Source organism: Bombina bombina, chromosome 9 (assembly GCF_027579735.1).
Source record: "Bombina bombina isolate aBomBom1 chromosome 9, aBomBom1.pri, whole genome shotgun sequence".
In the NCBI taxonomy this organism is placed as follows: domain Eukaryota; kingdom Metazoa; phylum Chordata; class Amphibia; order Anura; family Bombinatoridae; genus Bombina; species Bombina bombina.
Genome location: NC_069507.1, coordinates 10,479,573 through 10,503,024, shown reverse-complemented (window position 1 = coordinate 10,503,024; position 23,452 = coordinate 10,479,573). Strand labels below are relative to the sequence as shown.

General features: G+C 40.7%; 1 protein-coding gene across 2 annotated transcripts in view; it reads right to left on the bottom strand.

Moving 5' to 3' along the window:
• Nucleotides 1–1,836: 1,836 nt before the first annotated feature.
• Nucleotides 1,837–23,452, bottom strand: part of KIFBP (kinesin family binding protein) — a 111,306-nt gene continuing 89,690 nt past the window's right edge. For both annotated transcript variants that reach the window (XM_053691870.1, XM_053691871.1), the window contains exon 8: nt 1,837–15,412. In XM_053691870.1, coding sequence (XP_053547845.1) covers nt 14,534–15,412 — 879 coding nt within the window. In that variant the 3' untranslated portion in view covers nt 1,837–14,533. The remainder of the gene's footprint in view (nt 15,413–23,452) is intronic.

The following is a 23,452-nucleotide window of genomic DNA, read 5'->3' as shown; positions in this document are numbered from 1 at the left end:
TATACAGATACTCTCTTTAAACTTGTTATTTGTTATATACTGTTCAAAAACTGTTGTATGCTTTTGTATACTTTTATTTGTTGTATTTCAAATAAAAAAAAATGTATTGCCTTGTCCTTTGAAAAGGGGAAAGATGTGATGAGAGTGGAAGTGACGTCACCTGATGGGGCAGGGCTTAGGCCGTTTGTCTGTGTCGCAGTTACTAAGTGAGATCAATGCTACCAGATGTATATTTCTATGCTCTGCAATAAAATAGTGTTGTACCATCTTTGCTGTGTCCTGCATCTCATGACAGTAACCGCTCTGACCTCTGTCCTTGAGAGAGAATAACAGGCTGCAGACCGGTTTCTATACAAATACTAAACAGTACTGTAATGAGTTTATAAGTAACAGTTCTGACCTCTGTCCTTGAGAGAGACTCACAGGCTGAATATAATTAAAACTGCATTTATCCGCTGAGATAATTACGGACACAATAGCAATGCCCTAAATATAAACTACCCGGCATGAACAAGGAAGCACGATTAGTTGAATCACAGCAGTACACACAAATTTTCTAAATGGCCCGGACATTCTTCCGAAGCTTTATACATACTGTACTTCTTCTACATACCAGGGAATCGTTATTCTGCTCCCCTCTGTAGCGTTAGTAATGGTTGTGGGTGGTGTGTCTACACAGGACAATGTTCATGCTAACCACTCAACAAAGAGGGGCAACACAGACGAGCGCCAAAAGACTGCCTGTGGTGGGAAGCACCTCCACAGCAGTTAAAATGGTGTCACAATGAACCGTAAAACCTGCGATCTAGCAGGTCAGAGCACTCTGGGTCATAACTTTACCTGCTGAGCTATATCCAGTCCCAGGCAATCGAGCACTAAATAAATACAGCACACTTTATGCCCAACATCTCAAATATATCTACATAAAGTAATAGCGTGCAGTGGTATCCTATTGTGTTAAAACGATAGAGCCACTGCAACTGGGAGGAAAGCGCATCGGCACAGCATAACTTCCACTGGAAGCTACAAAGTAAAATGTGCCCTTAATGTCGCTTCCATCCTTGCCCACCCCCACTGGAGGTTACCCAGCAAGAAAGAAAAGTCCCCTACCCTCAGATATTAACAGGTCACAAAAATTAAGCAACAAGCCATGGGGGAAATATGGGAATCCAGGGACTTACCATTCAGAAGTCTTCACCTGCCATCTATGTAGCCTTCTCAGTAGCCCAGATCTAACAGTAGAATACTCATCCTGTCATAGACAGTAATGTACCCCAATACTGTACTTGTTTGTGTATGTAATGCATCCCTGTAATATTTTACTATTACTTGTATAGCGCTGCATAATTTGCTGGCGCTTTATAAATACCTGATAATAATAATAGACCTATGACACAAGTAAAAACAGTGCAACTAACAGCTTTTGCCTGGAAGAGGGAGGTTAGCATCAGTAACTAGGAGGCGGCATATGAACCGTCCCTGCGACATCCAGTGGCTGTCACCACTACTCTTACTAAAAAGATTACATGGCTACTAGACACACGCCAGTCCTTTCTTACAGAAAACAATCTATTAAGGAACAAAAAAAAAAAAAAAATCTATCTTCAGCAGAGAATACTCTCTGCCATCCTCCTAGTAGACGAAGCAAAGAATTACTGGGGAAGTGGGAGGTATATTTCAATGTTCTGTTTGGGGTGTCTTTGCCTCCTCATGGTGGCCAGGTGAAGTATTTCCCATAGGTTATGAATGTTTTCATGGACCCTCACTACCATTAGAAGGAAATAAGTCTTTTTATTCCCAGCCGGACCATTATTACAAATGAAACCAACACAAGAAGAAGTTTTACCACTTTTATTGACTCACAGGTTAATAGCTCATTACAATAAACTAATGTACACAACACACTACTGGCCTGTTCATGAAAACAGAATGTGACAGCGATATACACAGAGCAGGTACTGAACTTGCATGCATTGCACAGATAATCATATGAAATAGCATCTGATTATTATTAAACCTTCTTTTATACTTTCCATAGAAGCCAATTAGAAACCTACACAAACCAGAATGAAAACAAACAGCAAACAAGACTGTATAACCATTTGACCTTTCCTTGGTGAGTAAATAATCTGTGAAAACCTTACAGATCCTCCAGAACTTCCCTGTGCAGGTCCAGAGTGGGAGGAGAATGTGAAGATCATTATTTGTCACTAAGGCTGGAACAGAATAAATGAAGCTGCAGAAAGAAGAGATCTGGTGAGATCTGCAGCTGTGTCATTAACATAACCTCAAACAGTTACTGCTCAAAATGTCATTCCCTGATAAGGTTCAATTCTGCATAATGAAAGGACTCTGCACAGCGCTTAACTCTGTATTAGTGTTACTACTGCCTGAGAGGCAATGACGACCCTTAACTCACCCACATGCTGCACAGCGCTCAACTCTGTATTAGTGTTACTACTGCCTGAGAGAGGAAATGACGACCCCTAACTCACCCGCGTGCTGCACAGCGCTTAACTCTGTATTAGTGTTACTACTGCTTGAGAGGCAATGACGACCCTTAACTCACCCGTGTGCTGCACAGCGCTTAACTGTTGAGACAGATCTGAATGATTACCCTTCCACTGCCTCAGCATGCACAGTTGTAAAGGTATGAGACGGAACCTGGCAAAAGGAATGATGTCCATGCAGGACACCATGAGACCAATCACCTCCATACATTGAGCCACAGAGGGACTCAAAGAGGTCCGGAGGGCAAGACATACCGAAGTTAGCTTGCAACATCTCTGGTCTGATAGAAGTATCCTCATGGATATAGAATCTATTATAGTACCCAGGAATTCCACCCTGGTACTTGGGATAAGAGAACTCTTTTCCAAGTTTATCTTCCATCCATGTGATCGAAGAAGACTGAGAAGGGACTCCGAGAATTCTTCTGCAAGACGAAAGGATGGTGCTTGCACCAGAATATTGTCCAAGTATGGGGCTACTGCAATACCCTGAGTAATGGCAACACCTAGAAGAGCCCCCAGAAACTTCGTAAAGATTCTTAGAGCAGTAGCTAGGCCAACGGAAGGGCAATGAGCTGGAAGTGCTGGTCCAGGAATGGCAAATCTCAGGAACTGAAAGTGTTCACTGTGGATTGGAACATTAAGGTCCTTCAGATCTATAGTGGTCATAAACTGGCCTCTCTTATTAAAGGAAGGATAGACCTTATTGTCTCCATCTTGAAGGGACACTGAGAAATTTGTTTAAGCACTTTAGGTCCAGAATTGGGCGGAAAGTTCCCTCCTCCTTTGGGACCATGAAAAGGTTTAAATAAAACCCCAAACCTCTTTCTTCAATAGGCACCGGGACAACATCTCCTAAGGAGGATAGAACCCAAACGCACACTAGAAAGGCATCCCTCTTTTCTGGTCTGGTAGACCGATTCGAGAGACGGAATCTGCCCTTTGGCGGATGAGATTTGAAGCCTATCTTGTATCTCTGAGATACCACCTCCAGGACCCACAGATCCTGTACGTCCTTGAACAAGGCGTCTGAATAAATAATAATTTATGTAAAAACTTACCTGATAAATTAATTTCTTTCATAGTGGCAAGAGTCCATGAGCTAGTGATGTATGGGATATGCATTCCTACCCGGAGGGGGCAAAGTTTCCCAAACCTCAAAATGCCTATAAATACACCTCTCACAACACTCATACCTTAGTTTAACGTATAGCCAAGTAGTGAGGTGTAAAAGGGAGTAAAAAAGCATACAAAAAGAGGAACTGGAAAAAAGAATGTGCTTTTATACAAAAAAATCATAACCACAAAAATAGGGTGGGCCTCATGGACTCTTGCCACTATAAAAGAAATTAATTTATCAGGTAAGGTCTTACATAAATTATGTTTTCTTTCATGTAAGTGGCAAGAGTCCATGAGCTAGTGACGTATGGGATATAATACTCAAGATGTGGAAATCCTCTGTGTCACTAGAGAGGGAGGGATAAAATAAAAACAGCTATTTCCGCTGAATGAACTTTTCTACCAATGACTGCTTCTGAAGAAGCAAAGACATCAAAATGGTAAAATTTAGTAAATGTATGCAAAGAAGAACAAGTTGCTGCTTTTCAAATCTGATCAACTGAAGCTCCATTCTTAAAAGCCCAAGAAGTGGCAACTGATCTAGTAGAATGAGCTGTAATTCTCTAAGGCGGTGACTGTCCCGCTTCCAAATAAGCCTTGTGAATCAAAAGTTTCAACCAAAATGCCAAAGAAATGGCAGAAGCTTTCTGACCTTTCCTGGAATCAGAGAAAATAACAAATAGACTAGAAGTCTTTCTGAAATCCTTAGTAGCCTCAACATAGTATTTCAAAGCTCTTACCACATCCAAAGAATGTAGAGATCTCTCAAGAGAATTCTTAGGATTAGGACACAAGGAAGGAACAACAATTTCCCTACTAATGTTGTTAGAATTCACAACCTTAGGCAAAAACCTTAAACAAAGTCCGTAAAACAGATTTATCTTGATGGAAAATTAGATAAGGAGACTCACAAGAGAGCCGACAACTCAGAAACTCTTCTAGCAAAAGAGATAGCCAAAAGAAATAACACTTTCCAAGAAAGCAGTTTAATATCCAAAGAATGCATAGGCTCAAAGGAGGAGCCTGCAAAATCCTTAAAACCAAATTGAGACTCCAAGGAGGAGAAATAGACTTAATAACAGGTTTGTTACGAACCAAAGCCTGAACAAAACAGTGAATATCAGGAAGTTTAGCAATCTTTCTATGAAATAAGACTGAAAGAGCAGAGATTTGTCCCTTCAAAGTATTTGCAGACAAACCCTTATCCAAACCATCCTGAAGAAACTGTAAAATCCGAGGAATTCTAAAAGAATGCCAAGAAAAATTATGAGAGGAGCACCATGAAATATAGGTTTTCCAAACCCAATAATAAATCTTCCTAGAAACAGACTTAAGAGCCTGTAACAGTGTCAATCCCTGAGTCAGAGAAACCTCTATGACTAAGAACTAAGCGTTCAATTTCCATACCTACAAATTTAGAGATTTGAGATTCTGATGGAAAAAACAGCCCTTAAGACAGAAGGTCTGGCCTTAAAAGAAGTGGCCAAGGTTGACAACTGGACATCTGGACAAGATCTGCATACCAAAACCTGTGAGGCCATGCTTGTGCTATCAGAAACACATGAGATTGTTCCATTATGATCTTGGAGATCACCCTTGGAAGAAGAACTAGCGGTGGAAAAATGTAAGCAGGTTGGTAAAACCAAGGAACTGCTAAAGCATCCACCATCTCTGCCTGAGGATCCTTGGATCTGGAAAGATATCTGGGAAGTTTCTTGTTCAAACGAGAGGCCATCAGATCTATTTCTGGAAGACCCCACATCTGTACAATCTGATGAAACACATCTGGATGGAGAGACCACTCCCCCGGATGCAAAGTCTGACGACTGAGATAATTTGCTTCCCAATTGTCTATGCCTGGAATATGAATTGCAGAAATTAGAGAGTTGGACTCCGTCCAAGAAAGTATCCAAGATACTTCTTTCATTGCTAAAGAGCTGCAAATCCCTCCCTGATGATTGACATATGCCACTGTTGTGATATTGTCTGTCTGAAAACGAATGAAAAGTTCTCTCTTTAATAGAGGCCAAGCCTGAAGAGCTCTCAAGATAGCATGGAGTTCTAAAATATTGATTGGCAACTTTGCCTCTTGAGGTTTCCTAACACCTTGTGCTGTCAGAGACCACCAGACAGCTCCCCAACCTGTAAGACTTGCATCCGTTGAGATCACAGTCCAGGAAGGACGAACAAAAGAGGCCCCTCAAACAATCCGGTGATGGTCCAACCACCAAGACAGAGACAGTTGAATGTTGGGATTTAAAGTATATCAGTTGTCATATCCGAGTATAATCCCTGCACTATTGATTCAGCATGCAAAGCTGCAGAGGTCTCATATGAAAACGAGCAAAGGGGATTGTGTCATAAGACCTAAAACTTCCATGCAAGTGATATGTAATCTCCCTTCTGCAAGTAAAGATCTGTATGAGTAAAAAAATTGCACCACTGCTAATTGTCAGCATAGTACAAAATGCCCCAAATAGCCTGTCTCTATACTGATTGGGATAATAAGTTCCCTCACTTATCCCCTCTCCTGCGCTCAGTCCGGTCCTAGGGAAGAACTACTTACTTGCATTGACTGCAGCATACAGTATGTGGGCCTCATTACACGTGAGGTTAGGTCAAGTGTCAGGGAACATCTCTTGAGCATTAGGGCTGGAAATGTAGGTACCCCTTTGGTACAGCACTTTGTAACCAAACATGAAAACAATTTGAATACATTCCGTTGGACATGCATAAAAAAAGTTCTAAGATCTCCTAGAGGGGGCAATAGAGACAAGTTGTTAGCAAAACGAGGAGATTTATGGATTTTCACTTTGAAAACCAGACACCCATCAGGCCTAAACTCATCCTATGATCTTATTAATTATTGGGAATAATAACATAATAGTTTTTTATTGCACAGTATAAAAGTGGTTTCCTACCCGAGATCAATGGAGTACTACACATAATTTAAGATGGACAATCTACACACTCGGAAGACCACATTTAAGATATGTAAGAAATTTCCCTATTGCTTAAACTAATTAGGTAACTTTGGTAATAGTTCTCTCGTACCACAATTCACTATTACTGTCCAATATGTCTAGTAACACAGGCATTTGCATAACCCTACTAATAGGGGTTAAGTCAAGAACCAGAGATTATCACTCCACTGGAGACATATATTATGTTTTCCCATAAGACAGGGATTTATGCATCAAGACCATTGTAGTGAAATAGGGTACATCTTAACCTAATTCAAGCTTACACTTTGAGCTCGTATGGCACAGATACACAGAGAGCGTTGCATAACATACATAGCCCATACAAGCTTTATAGTATAATATATATATATATATATATTTTAAAACAATATATTGTGTGATTGGGACCCTATGAAAGCACTTCGCTATGGAACTAACCAAGTCATGGTTTTATTTTACTATGTGTGGGTATAAAACATATATACACAATGTAAAGGATAGCTTAGTGGCATCTAAACTATTATACTGCATCATTTGGAACACCCCTCAAATGAGTGTACCCACAAATAGGGGGAAAATAGGTTAACTCTGCTCTGCTAATATGGGAATATAAATAAGTGGTCCAACTACACATTTATTCATTTATTTATTAATTTATTCAGATAGTACGAATAGGATTCAGTCCAAAAATGCACTGGATTTAAATACACAGCATAGTTACACACTGGTAGTACAGGCACACGGTTTGGTATAACTATTATCTGTGAGACAGGCAACAGTTAATATGCAAATGTTTTAATTATTGCCCTATAGGAGTCATCTATTCACTTTTAAAAGGCGGGGTTACCCACGCAAACCAGCAGCTTTGATAACGGTGATACGTCAAAACATGTCAGCTATATGAGCGGACTCCTATCAGGACAATAACACCTCTGTTTTACTTTTGCTTTGTTTTACTTTAATACCATTTTTTGGAACAATAAAAACTTTTGCTTTAACTTTTACCGGTGCTCCGCTACTCCTTTCAGTTTAAAACATCCATGCACATAGCCACTGAAGGGAACAATTGAGCTGGAGGTTTAGACAAGCTAAAACCAATTTCATTCGCCTCTTGTCTGTTAAAGACAGAGTCATGGACACAATCTATCTGGAAACCTAAAAAGGTGACCCTTGTTTGAGGAATCAAGAAACTCTTTTGTAAGTTTATCTTTCAACCATGCCTTTGAAGAAACCACATTAGTTGTTTCATGTGAGATTCTGCTAAATGAAAAGACTGAGCTAGTACCAAGATATCTTTCAAATAAGGAAATACCGCAATACCCTGCTCTCTGATTACAGATAGAAGGGCATCAAGAACCTTTAAAAAGATTCTTGGAGCGGTTGCTAGGCCAAATCGAAAAGCGACAAACTGGTAATGCTTGTCTAGAGAAGAGAACCTCAGAAACCGATAGTAGTCTGGATGAATTGGAATATGAAGATAAGCATCCTGTAAGTCTATTGTGGACATGAAATGACCTTGCTGAACAAAAGACAGAATAGTCCTTATAGTCACCATTTTTGAAAGTTGGGACTCTTACAAAATGATTTTTAACCAGAATGTAAATAAAGCTTTTCTGAGATAAGATTCAATCTTCCTATCTAGAGGATCCTTAAAAGAACTATCATCTTCCATAGGGACGGTAGTACATTTGGCAAGAGTGGAAAAAGCCCCATCAACTTTAGGGACTTTTTCCCCCAACACTCTAAATTAGCCACAGGTAAAGGATACGACTTCTTAAACCTAGAAGGATTAAAAGTAGAACCAGGCTTAGACCATTCCTTAGTAATAGGAAAAACCTCAGGAGCAACCTTAGGAGGTTTAAAAACAGAATGTAAACATTTACTGGCTTTGTTATCAAGAGGACTAGACTCTTCAATACCCAAAGTAACCAAAACTTCCTTCAACAAAGAACGAATATAATCAATCTTAAACAGATAGGAAGATTTGTCAATATCAGAGTGTGATTCAGGATCCTCTGAACCAGAGAGATCCTCATCAGCAGAGGATATTTCAGTATGCTGTCAGTCAATACAAATTTCATCAGAATTATGAGAAGTTTTAAAAGACATTTTACGTTTATTTTAAAGCGGAATAGCAAACATAGCCTTTTCTATAGCTGCAGCAATATAATTCTTTACATCTGCAGGAATATCAGGTACATTAGACGTTGAAGGAACAACAGACAATGTATTTGTACTAATAGAAACATTACCAGCATGCAAAAGCTTATCATTACAGATGCCACATAATTGAGCTGAAGAAAACATCAGTTAATTTACAACAGACACACTTAGCTTTGGTAAAACTGTGTTCAGGCAGCATGGTTTCTACAGCAACATCAGAGGCAGGATCAGACAGACCTCTTGCAAAATGTAAAAAGAAAAAAACATTTAAACAAAATATCCAATTTCCTCATATAGCAATTTCAGGAATGGGAAAAAATGCTTATGCTAAAGTAAGATGCAAAAACATAAGCATCATAGCTCTTAAAAATATGAAGAGAACCAGAAGCATTAAAGGAAGAGGGGTAATATATAAAAAAAATTGCGCCAAATATGACGCAAAAGGAAGTGAAAAAATGTTTTGCCGCCAAAGCTAACACCAGGAAATGACGCAACTCGCGTCATAACAAGCGCGGTTTTGCGCCAAAATAACCAACTTTAAAGGGCCACTAAGTAAATATTTTCTATGCCTGTTACTAACTAACTACCCCAAATACACTTTTTATCAATAGCATTTAATTAACATATCTCTACCGTATATCAGAAATCTTGTCTGCAAATTTAATTGTTTTCCAAACCCACTCCGTGGGTATCCTTTGCTCTGTACCAATCCGTTTACAATACCTAGGTTTCAAAATGGACGCTTTAAACACAAAGTTATTGGTTTAAGTATTTTGAACACTCAGTGCTGAAAATAGTGGGCAGGATAACGTGACATCATCGGAGAAGATATAACTTTTAGAACGTTATGAAACTTTGTTTTGGAGAAAATATAGGTCAGTAGGTTTTAATTAATGTTTATTAACTTTTATATGTTAGTTGTTTAGCTTAAAAATTATAACAGAAAGTAGTCCTTTAACAAAAAGACGCAGGAAATGGCGAGATTTGCGTCACTATAGACAACTTTGCACCAAAAATGACGCCATAAAAAAAACGGCATTTTGCGTCCTGGCGAGCCTAATTTGCCCGCAAAATTTTTTGAAAAACAAAGTCAAATTGAAAGAACTGGAACCCCAGGTAAGAAAAAATTAAAATAATATTCCCAACATAAATTCCATACTGAAACTAATAGTCTGCAAAGAAGGGAAACATACATAAACCTGACCCATGGCAAATATAAGCAAACACATATATTTCAAACTTTACAATATAATATAAAGCGCCAAACATAGCAGAGTGTCTTAAAAAAAATGATACATACTTAACAGAAGACACCCATCCACATAAAGCAGACAGCCAAACCAACATCCCTGTGACCAATTACAGAAAGTCTTTGAATAGATTTCCTATTGGTGAAACCATAAAATCAATAGGCAATACTCCCTTCACATCCCTCTGACAAACACTGTACTCCGAGATGAATTGGGCTTCAGAATGCTTAGAAGCACCTATCACAGAAGAAATCAAGCACAACTTACTTCACCACCTCCATAGGAGGCAAAGTTTATAAAACTAAGGTATGAGTGTGGTGGGAGGTGTGTTTATAGGCATTTTGAGGTTTGGGAAACTTTGCCCCCTCCTGGTAGGAATGTATATCCCATACGTCACTAGCTCATGAACTCTTGCCATTTACAATAAAGAAAAGAAACAGTCTACCCCCTACACGATTCGATCCCGGATCAGAGGTAGCCCCTTCATGCCGATTTGTTTTCGACGGGCTTCTAATTCTGCTTGGATTTATTCCAGCATTGAGCTGGCTTCCAAGTACTCTTGGGTTGCTCGGGCTTGGAGGAAGAAGATTGTCGTCGTTGGGATTTGTCAGAACGAAAATTAGAAGATTGTCGTCCCTTAGACTTGTACTTCTTATCTTGCGGTAGGAAGGCACCCTTGCCTCCGGTAACCATAGAAATAATGGAATCATCTTTTCCTTGAAGGGAAGAGAAAGGAGTCTAGACTTAGAAGTCATATCCGCAGACCAAGACTTCAACTAGAGTTTCAACCGGCAGGCTAGAACCGCAAAGCCAGAGGCCTTTGCATTTTGGTGATTAATTTGCATCACAGATAAAAGAATTAGCAATTCTCAGAGCTTTAATTCCGTCTTTAATATCCTCGAGGGGAGACTCCACCGCAATCAGTTCTGACAAAGAGTCGCACCAGTAGGTAGCCGCTCCAGCAACTGCAGCCGCCGGTTGAAACAAAAATCCCCTATGTTGAAACATCTTTCTCAGAAAGGTTTCCATTTTCTTATCCATCGGCTCTCTGAACAAAGTAGTATCTTCAAGAGGTATAGTAGTAAGTTTAACAAGAGTAGAGATAGCACCAACCACCTTAGGAATAGAGCCCCACAAATCCAGTTGAGAGTCCGGTACCGGGACAAACTTTTTTAAAAGTAGACAAGGGGGGAAAGGAAGAACCAATTCTTTCCCATTTGTTCTTAATAATGTTCGGCATCTTAACCGGCATAGGAAAAGTCAAAAGGAACTTTCCTGTCTTTGTAAACTCTGTCTAAATTAGGTACCATAGGTTCTTCAGGTAGTGCGGCCTCTGGAACCTCTAATGTAAACAAAACCTCCTTTAATAAAAAAAACGCAAGTGTTCAATTTTTAATCTAAAGGACGGTTCCTCAGCAGCAGGAGGCTTAGACGTTAGGCCAGAAAGTTCACCCTCTGAAGCTACAGCTACTCATCATCGGATAACTGGGACATAATAATAGCTAAACCCGATATTTAGATGACTCCTGGTTAGGAGAGCTATGTTTTTAACCTTTCTCTTGCGATTATTAGAGCAAGGTGATGCACTGAGGGCCGCAGACACCGCCATTTGTAACTGCGTGGCAAAGTCCGCAGGAAGAAGGCCCCCTCTGGATGGAGGATTAGATGTGATACGGGGAACTGCATGTGGAGTGGATAATGTAGCAAGGGTAGTAATCTCATGGGACTCCGAGTCCTGAGAGGTAGATGGCTCAGAGGGACTAAGCCTTAGCAGGCTTGTCTCCCTTCTTAGACTTTATAACAGTGTTAAGGCATGTGGAACATGATTAAGTGGGCTAGAAAACCATGGCCTCTTCACAATATAAACAGATATGATTTAGTACAGAAGTAGTACCTTCTAACATGTCAGAGTCCTCCATAGCTCAGGTTATACCCACAGAAGGACAAAAATAAAAACGTTTTTTATTTTAGAAAACTGCACCTTTATACTCGTAATGGCTGGGGCACTCACCACCTCCTAGACCCAGACAGTTAACAGAGGAACGCACTCCTCAGGTTCAAGTCTTAGCCTGAATGGAGGAAATGAACGTAGACCACAGCCGGTCACATGAAGTGGAAGACTACTTCCCCTGTTATTAGGTACAGCAAGTAATAGGAGCTATGTAACACTTTCAAAAACGAAAGTGAAACTTAAAAGTGAAACCTGTTTGTTCCAACGAAAAACACAGTCAGCCCAGGAAAAAAAAAATCACACAAAGCAGCATGTAAATAATTAATACACTGATTAATTAACCTCAACTGTTCATAAACCCCCTTCAGAGGATATTAACCCTGGATCCTATCAATGTATAAAGAAGCCACACTGTGACCTTGTTATAGCGTTTTATGTGCAAAAATTTAAACGATCTTACCTCCAGGATCCATGCGGTGGAACAGAACACAGCCTCTCAAGTGTGACAGTCTTATAGCAGCGCTCCTGACATGGACTTGAGTGAGAGAAAACAGGCAGTGAAACTCGTCAACACTGATTGCTTAGGAGCCGTTAGCAGTAGTCTGGATGGTTTCGCAGAAAAACTTTCCCTGCATCTCCAGACACTAACTTTCATCAATACTCTCACTGAGAGGTTGACATGACTACTTAAAACTCCAGTCCTATCTTGAAGGGCAGATACCCTATTTTCAGGACTCTCCGAATCTTCTGACACTTCTCTGCCACCTCCTAATGTGACAAAAGGCAAATAATGACTGGGGTGATGAGGAAGTGGGAGGGATATTTAAGAATTTGGCTAGAGTGCCTCCTCCTGGTGGCCACACACAGATTTACACACATACATACACATATACATACATGTGTATAAACACACTTTAATTACTATATCACATATGTACAAATAAAATTAGCAATCATCCAAATAGTTAATGTGGAATTGATACTCATAAAATACTGGAGATAGTAAAAGCTGTGCCATAGCACCAATATCGTCGCTTAGGCTAGTGAGGGGGCTGCTGATTGGAGGCTGCACATGTATGCCTCTTGTCATTGGTTTACTGATGTATTCAGCTAGCTCCCAGTAGTGCATTGCTGCTCCTTCAATAAAGGATATCAAGAGAATGAAGCACACTTGGTAACAGAAGTAAATTGTAAAGTTGTTGACTACCACTATAGAACTGACCCATACACCAGTGATCATGAAGATAGGATGATGACTACCACTATAGAACTGACCCATACACCAGTGATCATGAAGATAGGATGAGGACTACCACTATTAAACTGTCCCATACACCAGTGATCATGAAGATAGGATGAGGACTACCACTATTAAACTGTCCCATACACCAGTGATCATGAAGATAGGATGAGGACTACCACTATTAAACTGTCCCATACACCAGTGATCATGAAGACAGGATGAGGACTACCACTATAGAACTGATCCATACAGCAGTGATCATGACGACATCCAGCTTCTCTATCGTAAATCAGGTAGGATCAATTAATTTCTGTCTTTCAACCGCATCTACTATGTTCTGGTGTAGTAGTTCTCATGGTAAAGAACAAGAACCCCAAAAATACTCCTGGTCACTAGTTGAAGGTGGTCTTGAAGATTGTAAAGGTCAAAGGCGAAGGGAAACCCAGAATTCAGGGGAGGGGGGTATAGACAATTCAGTGAGAGATGGGATCCAAGCTTGGGCAAGCCAGAGGGGTGCACCCAAAATTAGGGATACTTTTTAAAGGCAAATGTGATTAAATAATTTGAATATAACTGAAGTAGAAAACAGTTTTATGGATCTTTAGAGAACTCTTATTGTAAAGGAACTTGCCTTTAGCTCAAGACAGTTTATATACAAGTTGTTGAGGGACATGGACCTCAATGTTGTGGTATTTTCATAAGCGGGTCCTCAAAGGGGCATTAAATTACAGTGAAGGGACACAGTAAATGATGTATGACAATACATAGAAGAAAAAAAAGAACACAAAGAATTTAAAGCGATACCAAAAACAAAGCTTTGCAACACATGAGCTAAATACCAAGAAAGTTTTCATTAGAAGTTTCTTTATGGTTTTCTAATTGGCTGCAAGAGAAAATATAAACACAGTTTGAGCAAAATGTGAAGTCTCTCGACTTATACTAAATTACATTGCGGGAAAACACAGAGCACCATATATTGTATCACAGGTTATATAGTTATAGGAGAGTACTGGAATATAGTTTATGGTTGCACAAAGAGGAGAGAAGCTGAGCAGTGTGGTTGTACCTACTGACCTATAGGTTTTGCATACCGGAGAGAGAGAGAGACTCTCTGGGGTTCACACCATACAAACAGCTCCTGCAGCATCAAACCCATTTTTCTGCAACTTTGTAACCAGCAATGTACATATAGGAAGTGTCCATGCTCATCTCCCACTTATAAGATACATTTGCCAAGGCAACCTCTTCCATGAGGTCTTCAAGCAACTACAGACCAGCTGTGAGGGACCTCACATGGAGAGGCTGCCTGTTTCTGGAGGACATGATGTCTCATCTCAGGAAAAAGATGATAAATGCAGCCTTAACCTCTCCATCCTTGCAGGAAGCAGTGCGACCATCTCCTTGCTTAGTTCTAGCTCTGTTTCCACAAACTTGACGGCCTCCTCATACTTTTCACAATAATCTACAAGGAAGGAGTAACAGCTCAGTGAAGTCTGCATATTTTCTATCTGCTTCTTTGTGTCAGTAGTTATCAGTTTCCCATAAAGTCGTGCCATGTGAAACTTCGCCACCATAGCAGGGCGCAAAACGTCCTCATCCAGTTTCTCTGGAAACTTCTTTTCTGGGTTTCTTAGTGAGTCCAAAAACATATTATAGTACTTGATGGCAGACTGTGCTAGACTATTGATTTTCTTTATTGTGTGCGAGTCCATTTCCTCTAGTTTATTGCCAATTGCTACCTTTAAGTCCATCATCTCGTAGTACGTGTCAGCCAGCTCAAACTGCATTTGCCGGCAGACCAGAAGATAGTATTGCGGGTTTAACTCTTTGCATAAAGGCTCTAACATATCAACCCTGCGCTTATGCATCTTACAGCGCCGCTCATAATCCGCCTCAAAAAAGGCAAGAACCTTAAAAAGAGCACTGTGGTCCTGGGTGACTTCAATGTGATCAGTGACATGTCCGTCCAGCTGAAAATACTCCTTTGCCTCATTTATATAATTCTGACCAATCAGAAATACTTCCCGGGCCTCTTTGAAATCAAGTGGATATGAACAGGTAACCTTTTCTTCCACTGTTAATATGGAGTCATATAGATCGCTCGACCCAAACAGGACTGTCTTCTTACGCCCCTTCTCAGTTTCATCTTCTGCCTTTTTTCTTTGAGCCTTAAGTTCATCCTGAATATCTACATCAAGTTCTCCTATATTATCCTAAAAATGAATAAATTGTATTAATAAATGTAGATACAGTTGTATGCAAAAGTTTAGGCACCCCTGATAATTTCCATGATTTTTATTTATAAATAATTGGGTGTTTGGATCAGCAATTTAATTTTGATCTATCAAATAACTGAAGGACACAGTAATATTTCAGTAGCGAAATTAGGTTTATTGGAGTAACAGAAAATCTGCAATATGCATCAAAACGAAATTAGACAGGTGCATAAATTTGGGCACCCCAACAGAAATATTGCATCAATATTTAGTAGAGCCTCTTTTAGCAGAAATAACAACCTCTATATGCTTCTTATAGCCTGTAATGAGTGTCTGGATTCTGGATGAAGGTATTTTGGACCATTCCTTCTTGCAAAAACATAATTTATGCTTACCTGATAAATTTATTTCTCTTGTAGTGTATCCAGTCCACGGATCATCCATTACTTATGGGATATTCTCCTTCCCAACAGGAAGTTGCAAGAGGATCACCCACAGCAGAGCTGCTATATAGCTCCTCCCCTGACTGCCATATCCAGTCATTCGACCGAAACAAACAGAGAAAGGAGAAACCATAGGGTGCAGTGGTGACTGTAGTTTAATTAAATTTTAGACCTGCCTTAAAATGACAGGGCGGGCCGTGGACTGGATACACTACAAGAGAAATAAATTTATCAGGTAAGCATAAATTATGTTTTCTCTTGTTAAGTGTATCCAGTCCACGGATCATCCATTACTTATGGGATACCAATACCAAAGCTAAAGTACACGGATGATGGGAGGGACAAGGCAGGGATTAAGCGGAAGGAACCACTGCCTGAAGAACCTTTCTCCCAAAAACAGCCTCCGAAGAAGCAAAAGTATAAAATTTGGAAAATTTTGAAAAAGTGTGAAGCGAAGACCAAGTCGCGGCCTTGCAAATCTGTTCAACAGAGGCCTCATTTTTAAAGGCCCAGGTGGAAGCCACAGCTCTAGTAGAATGAGCTGTAATTCTTTCAGGGGGCTGCTGTCCAGCAGTCTCATAGGCTAGGCGTATAATACTCCGAAGCCAAAAGGAAAGAGAGGTTGCCGAAGCTTTTTGACCTCTCCTCTGTCCAGAATAAACGACAAACAGGGAAGATGTTTGACGAAAATCTTTAGTAGCTTGTAAGTAAAACTTCAAGGCACAGACTACGTCCAGATTATGTAAAAGACGTTCCTTCTTTGAAGAAGGATTAGGACACAATGATGGAACATCAATCTCTTGATTGATATTCTTGTTAGAAACCACCTTAGGTAAAAACCCAGGTTTGGTACGCAGAACTACCTTATCTGCATGAAAAATCAGATAAGGAGAATCACATTGTAAGGCAGATAGCTCAGACTCTCCGAGCCGAGGAAATAGCCATCAAAAACAGAACTTTCCAAGATAAAAGCTTAATATCAATAGAATGAAGGGGTTCAAACGGAACTCCTTGAAGAACTTTAAGAACCAAGTTTAAGCTCCATGGGGGAGCAACAGGTTTAAACACAGGCTTAATTCTAACCAAAGCCTGACAAAATGCCTGGATGTTTGGAACTTCTGCCAGACGCTTGTGCAAAAGAATAGACAGAGCAGAAATCTGTCCCTTTAAGGAACTAGCTGATAATCCTTTGTCCAAACCCTCTTGGAGAAAGGACAATATCCTAGGAATCCTAACCTTACACCATGAGTAATTATTGGATTCACACCAGTAAAGATATGTAAGCCATATCTTGTGATAGATTTTCCTGGTAACAGGCTTTCGTGCCTGTATTAAGGTATCAATGACTGACTCGGAGAAGCCACGCTTTGATAGAATCAAGCGTTCAATCTCCATGCAGTCAGTCTCAGAAAAATTAGATTTGGATGATTGAAAGGACCTTGTATTAGAAGGTCCTGTCTTAGAGGCAGAGTCCATGGTGGAAAGGATGACATGTCCACTAGGTCTGCATACCAGGTCCTGCGTGGCCACGCAGGCGCTATTAGAATCACTGATGCTCTCTCCTGTTTGATTTTGGCAATCAGTCGAGGGAGCAGAGGAAATGGTGGAAACACATAAGCCAGGTTGAAGAACCAAGGCGCTGCTAGAGCATCTATCAGCGTCGCTTCTGGGTCCCTGGACCTGGATCCGTAACAAGGAAGCTTGGCGTTCTGGCGAGACGCCATGAGATCCAACTCTGGTTTGCCCCAACGATGAATCAATTGAGCAAACACCTCCGGATGGAGTTCCCACTCCCCCGGGTGAAAAGTCTGACGACTTAGAAAATCCGCCTCCCAGTTCTCCACGCCTGGGATATGGATTGCTGACAGGTGGCAAGAGTGAGTCTTTGCCCAGCGAATTATTTTTGAGACTTCTAACATCGCTAGGGAATTCCTGGTTCCCCCTTGATGGTTGATGTAAGCCACAGTCGTGATATTGTCCGACTGAAATCTGATGAACCTCAGTGTTGCTAACTGAGGCCAAGCCAGAAGAGCATTGAATATTGCTCTTAACTCCAGAATATTTATCGGAAGGAGTTTCTCCTCCTGAGTCCACGATCCCTGAGCCTTCAGGGAGTTCCAGACTGCACCCCAACCTAGAAGGCTGGCATCTGTTGTTACAATTGTCCAATCTGGCCTGCGAAAGGTCATACCCTCGGACAGGTGGACCCAAGACAACCACCAGAGAAGAGAATCTCTGGTCTCTTGATCCAGATTTAGCAGAGGGGACAAATCTGTGTAATCCCCATTCCACTGACTTAGCATGCATAATTGCAGCGGTCTGAGATGTAGGCGCGCAAATGGCACTATGTCCATTGCCGCTACCATTAAGCCGATCACCTCCATACACTGAGCCACCGAAGGGCGCGGAATGGAATGAAGAATACGGCAAGCATTTAGAAGCTTTGATAACCTGGACTCAGTCAGGTAAATTTTCATCTCTACAGAATCTATAAGAGTCCCTAAGAAGGAGACTCTTGTGAGTGGGGATAGAGAACTCTTTTCCTCGTTCACTTTCCACCCGTGCAATCTCAGAAATGCCAGAACTATCTCTGTATGAGACTTGGCAATTTGAAAGCTTGACGCCTGTATCAGGATGTCGTCTAGATACGGAGCCACCGCTATGCCTCGCGATCTTAGAACCGCCAGAAGTGAGCCCAGAACCTTCGTAAAGATTCTCGGGGCTGTAGCCAACCCGAAGGGAAGAGCTACAAATTGGTAATGCCTGTCTAGAAAGGCAAACCTTAGGAACCGATGATGATCTTTGTAAATCGGTATGTGAAGGTAGGCATCCTTTAAGTCCACTGTGGTCATGTACTGACCCTCTTGGATCATGGGTAGGATGGTCCGAATAGTATCCATTTTGAAAGATGGAACTCTGAGGAATTTGTTTAAGATCTTTAGATCCAAAATTGGTCTGAAGGTTCCCTCTTTTTTGGGAACCACAAACAGATTTGAATAAAAACCCTGTCCTTGTTCTGTCCGCGGAACTGGATGGATCACTCCCATTACTAGGAGGTCTTGCACACAGCGTAGGAATGCCTCTTTCTTTATCTGATTTGCAGATAACCTTGAAAGATGAAATTTCCCTTGTGGAGTGGAAGCTTTGAAGTCCAGAAGATATCCCTGAGATATGATCTACAACGCCCAGGGATCCTGAACATCTCTTGCCCACGCCTGGGCGAAGAGAAAAAGTCTGCCCCCTACTAGATCCGTCGCCGGATAGGGGGCCGTTCCTTCATGCCGTCTTAGAGGCAGCAGCAGGCTTTCTGGCCTGCTTGCCTTTGTTCCAGGACTGGTTAGGTTTCCAGGCCTGCTTAGATTGAGCAAAAGTTCCCTCTTGTCTTGAAGCAGAGGAAGTTGATGCTGCACCTGCCTTGGAATTTCGAAAGGCACGAAAATTAGACTGTTTGGCCTTTGATTTGGCCCTGTCCTGAGGAAGGGTATGACCCTTACCTCCAGTAATGTCAGCAATAATTTCTTTCAAACCAGGCCAGAATAAGGTCTGCCCCTTGAAAGGAATGTTGAGTAATTTAGACTTTGAAGTCACATCAGCTGACCAGGATTTGAGCCATAGCGCCCTACGCGCCTGGATGGCGAATCCGGAATTCTTAGCCGTTAGTTTAGTCAAATGAACAATGGCATCAGAAACAAATGAGTTAGTCTAAGTCCTGTGTAGTGGCATCTATTGGAAACATTTTTCTAAATATAGGAGGTGGGGAAAAGGGCACACAGGGCCTATCCCACTCCTTACTAATAATTTCTGTAAGCCTTTTAGGTATTAGAAAAATATCAGTACTCACCGGCACTGCATAGTATTTATCCAGCCTACACAATTTCTCTGGCACTGCAATTGTGTCACAGTCATTCAGAGCAGCTAATACCTCCCCAAGCAATACACGGAGCTTAAATTTAAAATTAGAAATCTCTGAATCAGGTCTCCCCGAATCAGAGACGTCACCCACAGACTGTAGCTCTCCGTCCTCAGGTTCTGCATATTGTGACGCAGTATCAGACATGGCTCTTACAGCATCTACGCGCTCTGTATCTCGTCTAACCCCAGAGCTATCGCGCTTGCCTCTCAATTCAGGCAATCTGGATAATACCTCTGACAGGGTATTATTCATGATTGCAGCCATGTCCTGCAAAGTAATCGCTATGGGCGTCCCTGATGTACTTGGCGTCATATTAGCGTGCGTCCCTTGAGCGGGAGGCGAAGGGTCCGACACGTGGGGAGAGTTAGTCGGCATAACTTCCCCCTCGACAGACCCCTCTGGTGACAATTCTTTTATAGATAAAGACTGATCTTTACTGTTTAAGGTGAAATCAATACATTTAGTGCACATTCTCCTATGGGGCTCCACCATGGCTTTTAAACATAATGAACAAGTATCCTCTGTTTCAGACATGTTTGTACAGACTAGCAATGAGACTAGCAAGCTTGGAAAACACTTTAAAGCAAGTTAACAAGCAATATAAAAAACGTTACTGTGCCTTTAAGAGAAACAAATTTTGACAAAATTTGAAATAACAGTGAAAAAAGGCAGTTACACTAACAAAATTTTTACAGTGTATGTAACAAGTCAGCAGAGCATTGCACCCACTTGCAAATGGATGATTAACCCCTTAATAACAAAAACAGAATAATAAATGACAAAAACGTTTTTTAAACACAGTCACAACAACTGCCACAGTCTACTGTGATTGTTACCCTCCTCAAACACGACTTTGAAGCCTTTTGAGCCCTTCAGAGATGTCCTGTATCATGCAGAGGGAAGCTGAATGTCTCTGTCAGTATTTTTAGCTGCACAGAAAAGCACTAAAATAGGCCCTTCCCACTCATATTGCAACAGTGGAAAGCTTCAGGAAACTGTCTCTAGGCAGAAATCAAACCAGCCATGTGGAAAAAAACTAGGCCCCAATAAGTTTGGTCACCAAACATATATAAAAACGATTAACATGCCAGCAAACGTTTTATATTACACTTTTATAAGAGTATGCATCTCTATTAATAAGCCTGATACCAGTAGCTATCACTGCATTTAAGGCTTTACTTACATTAATCCGGTATAAGCAACATTTTCTAGCAAATTCCATCCCTAGAAAAATATTAACTGCACATACCTTATTGCAGGAAAACCTGCACGCCATTCCCTCTCTGAAGTTACCTCACTCCTCAGAATATGTGAGAACAGCCATGGATCTTAGTTACTTCTGCTAAGATAATAGAAAATGCAGGCAGATTCTTCTTCTAAATACTGCCTGAGATAAACAGCACACTCCGGTACCATTTAAAAATAACAAACTTTTGATTGAAGAAATAAACTAAGTATAAAACACCACTCTCCTCTTACGACCTCCATCTTTGTTGAGGGTTGCAAGAGAATGACTGGATATGGCAGTTAGGGGAGGAGCTATATAGCAGCTCTGCTGTGGGTGATCCTCTTGCAACTTCCTGTTGGGAAGGAGAATATCCCATAAGTAATGGATGATCCGTGGACTGGATACACTTAACAAGAGAAACATCTCCAGTTCAGTTAGGTTTGATGGTTACTGAGCATGGACAGCCCGCTTCAAATCACCCCACAGATTTTCAATGATATTCAGGTCTGGGGACTGGGATGGCCATTCCAGAACATTGTACTTGTTCCTCTGCATAAATACCAGAGTAGATTTTGAGCAGTGTTTTGGGTAAATGTCTTGCTGAAATATCCAGCCCCGGCGTAACTTCAACTTTGTGACCGATTCCTCAATATTATTTTTAAGTATCTGCTGATATTGAGTGGAATATTTAGGACCCTCAGCTTTAAAAGATTCCCAGTACCGGCACTGGCCCCACAGCATGATGGAACATCCACCAAATTGTACTGTGGGTAGCAAGTGTTTGTCTTGGAATGCTGTGTTCTTTTGCCGCCATTCATAACTCCCCTTGTTATGACAAAATAACTCAATCTTTGTTTCATCAGTCCACAGCACCTTCTTCCAAAATGAAGCTGGCTTGTCCAAATGTGCGTTTGCATACCTCAAGCAACTCTGTATGTGGCGTGTGTGCAGAAGAAAAGGCTTCTTCCGCATCACTCTCCCATACAGCTTCTCCTTGTGCAAAGTGCGCTGAATTGTTGAACGATGCACAGTGACACCATCAGCAGCAAGATGATGTTGTAGGTCTTTGGAGGTGGTCTGTTTTTGACCTCTCTCACCATCCTTTGCCTCTCCGATATTTTATTTGGCCTTAACAATAACTGTGCCTGTGGTCTTCATTTTCCTCACTATGTTCCTCACAGTGGACACTGACAGCTTAAATCTCTGCAATTTCTTTTTGTAGACTTTCCCTAAACCTAAATATTGTTAAACAATCTTTGTTTTCAGGTCATTTGAGGCCCCCATGTTGCCACTCTTCAGAGGAGAGTCAAAGAGAACACCAACTTGCAATTGGCCACCTTAAATACCTTTTATCATGATTGGATGCACCTGTCTATGAAGTTCAAGGCTTAATGGCTCACCAAACCAATTGTGTGTTCCAATTAATCAGTGCTAGGTAGTTACTGGTATTCAAATCAACAAAATGACAAGGGTGCCCAAATTTATGCACCTGTCTAGTTTTGATGCATAGTGCACATTTTCTGTTAATCCAATAAACCTCATTTAACTACTGAAATATTACTGTGTACTTCAGTTATTTGATAGATCAAAATGCAATTGCTGATCCAAACACCCAATTATTTATAAATGAAAATAATGGAAATTGTCAGGGGTGCCTAAACTTTTGTATGTATATATATCTCAAAGATTTACTATAAGAAGAGGGACAGGATACATAATGATAAATGTTCCTTAAAACAGATGGGGAATGAAGCACTCTTTTGAAAATTTAAATTCCTAAATTTTAATGGGTGTCTGTAGGTCTAGACACTAAACGGATAGAGTATAAACTCACATAATACAATAGATGATTTACATAAAAAAAGTGCAAGTAGTGAAACACAAAATAATATACAAAAATAAATATAAACACACAAAAACATAATTTATGCTTACCTGATAAATTTGATTTATTTCCGGATATGGTGAGTCCGTGGAATCATCAATTACTAGTGGGAATATCACTCCTGGCCAGCAGGAGGAGGCAAAGAGCACTACAGCAAAAGCTGCTATATATGTCACTTCCCTTGCCCATAACCTCCAGTCAATCGGCCAAAGGAAAATGGAAAAAGAAGATAACACAAAAGTGTAGAGGTGCCTGACGTTTTAGAAAAAATAACAGTCTTAAATAAAAGGGTGGGCCGTGGAATCACCATATATGGAAATAAATAAATGTATCAGGTAAGCATAAATTAAGTTTTCTTTACTAAGATATGGCGAGTCCACTGAATCATCAATTACTAGTGGGAATCAATACCCAAGCTAGAGGACAAAGATGATAAGGGAGGGACAAGACAGGCAGACGTAAACAGAAGGCACCACCGCTTGAAGAACCCTTCTCCCAAAAGAAGCCTCAGCTGAGGCAAAAGTATTAAATTTATAAAACTGTGATAAAAGTATGCAAAGAGGACCAA